This window comes from Mytilus edulis, chromosome 11, assembly GCF_963676685.1.
Source record: "Mytilus edulis chromosome 11, xbMytEdul2.2, whole genome shotgun sequence".
Taxonomy (NCBI): domain Eukaryota; kingdom Metazoa; phylum Mollusca; class Bivalvia; order Mytilida; family Mytilidae; genus Mytilus; species Mytilus edulis.
In genome coordinates, this window is record NC_092354.1 from 71,469,235 (window position 1) to 71,475,234 (window position 6,000).

At 31.6% G+C, this 6,000-nt stretch overlaps 1 protein-coding gene across 2 annotated transcripts in view; it reads left to right on the top strand.

Annotated features, from left to right (window-relative positions):
* Nucleotides 1–2,353, top strand: part of LOC139496208 (L-proline trans-4-hydroxylase-like) — a 42,338-nt gene extending 39,985 nt beyond the window's left edge. For both annotated transcript variants that reach the window (XM_071284683.1, XM_071284684.1), the window contains exons 9-10: nt 104–255; nt 795–2,353. In XM_071284683.1, coding sequence (XP_071140784.1) covers nt 104–255; nt 795–908 — 266 coding nt within the window. In that variant the 3' untranslated portion in view covers nt 909–2,353. The remainder of the gene's footprint in view (nt 1–103; nt 256–794) is intronic.
* Nucleotides 2,354–6,000: the final 3,647 nt, after the last annotated feature.

Consider the following 6,000-nt stretch of genomic DNA (forward strand, 5'->3'; position numbering starts at 1 on the left):
TACAATGCAACTTACATTAAGTGTGAAAGCATTAAAATATATCAGTGATATTTAAAATATAAGTTATTATGATTGTATTTTCTTTAACCATCTTTATTTTGAGGAGACGCCCTATTTTTTCATTGCAACTTGTTGCACTGTAGTGGACAGAACAGTAGTGCATACAGACGATGGGCTTTACTGACAGTATACAACACGGTGTCCAACCAATCGTGTAAACCCCATCATCATCCACAATATATACGCTTAGAGAAAGTAAGTTTTATTTTTTTTTCTTCGGTACGAATTTGTCCCTTATTAGGTTAATCGGGTATTCTGTGCTTTACTTTAAGCATGTTTCGAACAAAGATTTGTTGTTTGTATGTATTTTACCTATTATCGTCCAATAGACAATGAAACCCTCTAGCATTAAAGGTAAGATTACTGAATTACTGAATTGAATGTGGTAAAATCAATGTTACATCATTGATGTTTAAACGATTCAATTAGGGTTTTTAAAGAAAGTTAAATTAAAACTGGTGAGTATCTCTAGATACTTTGGCCATAAAACATAATACGCATACATATTTTAGCAGGATCTGCTTTCCCTTCCGGAGCACCTGATATCATCCCTAGTTTTTGGTGGTCCTCTTTTACTGTCTTGTTCATTTCGTCAAATTGAAAGTACTGTGACTGAAACAATGGACTCAATGATCTGGTTTGTTGTAGTCTTTCCCTATTTGTTTCTTGTCCTGATTTAATCTCCTATCATTATGAAATTTGGTAAATTACTAATGTAAATACTTATGTTTTAGGTACCGAACACTGCAATAAAGTCATGTGACAAATTTACAGATTTAACGGATAAAAGGATCCTAGTTCCGAAGACATTTGATCCTAAACAAGTCATTCCCAAAACACCGGCATAGAACATACCATAAAGGAAGGACATGGTGTTGTATTGCATTCTTGCACATTGATCATTCGTTGCCACGTAATATGGCATCAAAGCTTTGTTACTGTCATTAAGGAGCAAATGTCGTTCCTTGGTTTGGTTTATGTTTCTAATGTTGTGCTGTGTATTGTCACTTATTTTTGGCCATGGTTTTAATTTAGTTTGCATTTGCTTTTTGGTGTTTGAAAGCATCCGATTTATAAATATTTAAATATTTTACTCTTTTTTTAATATGCATGTTTAGTTTGAATAACTCTCACAAGAGAAGAGACAATACCGATTTCATTTATCGTGAATATTGCAACTCATACGATATTATTGTGATTGTGTTTTAATGATAAAAGATTGCTGCTAAAATAAAATGTAATCAAGGGTTCGAAAAATGGAAACATTCGTAAAATGTAAGGATTCTATCAGGATTTGTTTGACAGTTATGTAATATCTGAGTAACATATGTGCCACATTACATGCCATATTTCTTTCTTTTTCCTCGATTGATTAAAAAAAAATGTCATGGACTTGGTGTCAAAGGGCTCTTAGTTTTAATGAAGGAACGTCAAAACTACACATTTATAAACCCAATATGATGGATATTTGTAAATATTTATATTCTGCGACGACTAACTTGGATTGATGCGGAATATCGAAACTAATATAGTTAATGACGGGCGACACTAATATTTTTTTCTCGAGACATCCAGTACTTCTAGTATACCACATTTGACCTCACATAAGTGATATCTATTGATTTTGATATTTTAAAATTTCAAGTGGATTGAAAGTGTCATTGCTTGAAACACCCATTACTACTCCTATCATATTTATTTTGGTGTTTTTATTATCAGACCCATTTTTGTGTCAACGATCTGAAAAACTAAATGCATGTATTCAAAGATCTAAATTAAAAAAATGCATCATTGAAGTCAACAGAAGTAGTATCCTCTATTATGCTGTAACAATTGATTTTTTGTCAAGTAATAGAAATTCATGCTTTTATATGTTTTGGGTTAGTTTCATTCTTTTTTTTTTGTGGCTTAATCCTTCTGATACATTCCTGTTATTCTCGAAGTTTGTGAAAGATGATTCCTATTTGTGTCAAGTAAATGAATTTAGACGTACAATGTATAGTATGTTAGTTGTCTGCATCGCCAAGAAGTTGTACAGCTACAGTTGCCCTTTATTTTCAAAGAAAGTCTTACACTTTGGCTTATCTTTCTCATATATTGGACAAGTACATTATGGATCAGAGGTTCATTGCCATACATGTAATGCACGCCTTCTTTGGATAAAATCATGCTTGTTTAAAAAATTGAACTATACAGATTCAACAATGTGATATTTAAGATAAAGTACTTTACTTGATATCGTTAAGTATTTTAAAAAAGAGTTAATAATATTAAAAGAAACGATACAAGATAATGGTGTTGCGTTACTTTTCTTCTATACAATAATTTTGAACTGATTTTGGTATGTTATCCCATGAATATATTGCCGATGTGACCCTGTGAACTATAATAAATACAATGCATACCACATTTTCTTGTTAACGGTTGACTTTGATATACAAATTTGTGAAATCATAATGTGTGGAAACGGTAAAATCATTCGGAATTATAGGGAGATTGATTTTTCGTTAAAACATTATTACTGATAATGAGATGAATCTGGTGCATATGTGTGTAGTTTTTAATTATTCAGTCCCTGAAAAAAGTAATCATGCTCGCCAGCTGTGAGTTAATATTTCCTGAGACGACTGCAAAGGGGATCTAAACTTATAAGTAAGGGTTATCGTACCAATATTTTAATTAGATCTCTCAATATTGTTTACATTGGCACTAATATCGGTTTTGTCATTAGACAATTTAAACATATCTAAATTGTATCTTCTTTTGAGGCGGGATGTATAAAGACACAGACACAGATAATTTTTATCTCTATAGAAGTCGCTCCTGACTATCCTACTACATGTCAAAACATTTATTTTTGTCATGTCTTCTCTGACTGCTCATGACGTTAAAATACTAAATCCCTGGGATGTGTTTCAGTTGATTTTAGTCTCTGATCCATGATTTTTGTTTATTAATAATTGTTTTTGGCTTTTAACTAGCTGTCAGTAACTGCGAGTACTCTCAAATCGTATTTTCTTGTTAATTCGACCTGTCGATACTGTTTATAATACTTTTTTGTTATTTTATATTAATATGGATCTTGTCTATATACCAGCTGTGATTATTTGGAATGTCTCCTAATTTTTACTTCTTCTTACTACATTTGTATAAATTTCAAGATCTACCTTCATTATTAAAACCGTTTTTTTCTTCTTCAAAAGTGAGTATTTTCGAAGGGTTGAATACTTTAGTGGTGTCTTGCCATGGCTTTGTTTGGATTTGTGTGTTTGCTTTTTGGCCTTGAATGTTTGTCCCTAATATTTTATTATCTGTGCATTTGCATTCAGATATCGCAGATCTAATTTATTGGTTCATAGTGTATTAGTTTACGTTTTTGGATTGAGTTAAGCCTGTCAATTGATATTTTATGGTGTGTTTTCGATGTAGTGATGTTATGCTATTGTTTAAATTAGGAGATATTCCAAATAATCACAGCTGGTATATAGGCAAGATCCATATTAATTAAGGAATGACTGTAATATTTTTTCTGTCTATGAAAAAATAACATAAAAAATGTGGTGCACACTGAATAACGCGCGTAGCGGGTTATTTAACAGTGTGCACCACATTTTAGTGTGCACCATATTTTAATGTGTACCAAAAGCATAAATATCAAGCATGATGAAGTTCTTATATCAAAATACATGTATTTACAGAACAACAGATTTTGATAGGCGCTGTCAATATAATTGTGCTATTATAATTGTAGGTTCGGCAGTTGTTGGATAAAAAAAAAACTTTGTAAAAGTCAACGCATATGCAAGGGCAACAAATTTATATAAATAAAATATGTTATACATTCAGTAATGAACTTGTTTTAATAAATATATACATTTTTTTACTTGTTTTGGTAGGACATTTTGCAATGTCCTTTTTTCCAATCAATAAATTATCAGATAATTTAAATTAAAATTGTTTAAAACTCTTCAAATGTAAGAAAAACCAAAATCTTTGACATGTCTTTTAAATTGTAAACAGTTATAGTCTAGTTTCAGAACGACACATATAATTTAGACACACATATTGTGATACATTAAATTTTCACATCACGAGCAAAGGAAACTGTGCTTCCGTGTCGATAGGATAGTCATAAACCGTGAAAATTTAGATTACTCCCATGCAAAAAACAAACAACAAAAAAAAACAAGATGGAAAAAGGCCACTTGCTTTAATACATTACTACAGTGTTATACAATTTATAACTCTAAGACACACATTTAAAAGATCCAAGCTTTCAAATCAATACATTCTTATCAACTATAAATAAAGGCAACAGTAGAATACTGCGATAGAGAAAAAAACAACTCCGGGTTACAAACTAAAACTGAGGGTAAAGTATCAAGTAAAAGCGAATTACGACACAGCAGAGAAGACACAACACAGAAACGTAACACACATAGAAACGAACTTTAATGTAACAATGGCCATTTTCCTGACTTGGAACAGGGCATTTTATGAAAAAAACTAGTGGATTGTACCTGGTTTTATGATATGCGAAACCTCCTGTTCTATAACAGTACCGATTCACAAGTTTAGAACAAGATGGAAAAAGGCCACTTGCCTTAATACATTACTACAGTGTTATACAATTTATAACTCTAAGACACACATTTAAAAGATCCAAGCTTTCAAATCAATACATTCTTATCAACTATAAATAAAGGCAACAGTAGAATACTGCGATAGAGAAAAAACAACTCCGGGTTACAAACTAAAACTGAGGGTAAAGTATCAAGTAAAAACTAATTACGACACAGCAGAGAAGACACAACACAGAAACGTAACACACATAGAAACGAACTTTAATGTAACAATGGCCATTTTACTGACTTGGAACAGGGCATTTTATGAAAAAAACTATTGGATTGTACCTGGTTATATGATATGCCAAACCTCCTGTTCTATAACAGTACCGATTCACAAGTTGAGAAATTTAAACAGGTAGAGCCTATTTGCCGGCAATTTGTTCATTCGATAAGATAGGTAAAAATAAAGTTTTAAATAGCCCGATAGATGCTAATTATAGTACATGAAAATACGTTACATCATCTATTTTCATACCTTGAAAAGGTATTCCTACGAAAACAAGGCCAAGACTATTAATTGTTTAATATTGATTTTATTTTATTATTAACATTCTTTATGCAAGGTGCCATACCACGTAACTTGTCAAGGAGCCAAATAATATCGAACAAATTCAAATCGTGATTTTCTCATTCTGAATATATGTATATCTGAATTTGTCGTCTTTAAGATAAGATAAGATAATACATGTATATATTTTAACCGGAGAAAATCTTACATTTTGTACATCAGTTGGTCATAGATCACCCACTGTTACTATCACATATTATATTGCCTTTTCTGTCATTTTAACAAATCGGCCCTTCGGTTTGATAAAGATGCAACAGCTTGTTGATGTTTTACCAACAATTACGATTTGTAGTAAAACTGATTTGTTCTGTTGTGTTGTTTTATTTTCTGATGGTACCGGTGTAGGGACGGTGGTAAAACATTTCAGTACTAGTATCTATACAGTTTGTGAATTGGCGACACAATTGTTGTTGGCTGCATTTGTTACATATAATACCATGTTCAAAAAAGGTTTCGAAAGCTGTTTTTTGTTGTTTTGAAACTTGTATACAATGGCCTTATTTTCAGTTATGTGTATATTACACCCGCAACATGTAAGCTTCCTTTCTATAGAATTAATTATCGTGTTATTGGTTATGTGCAGGCACCTACATCAGTTTGACGGCAGTTGTCCCTTGAATATATGTAATAAATGAAAAACACATGCATAGAAAGTAAGTCAAGAGTATGGAAGTCATAGGATTGCACACAATAAGCAATACATTACTTTTTCTTTGATACATGTAAAATTATATACTAGTAAAC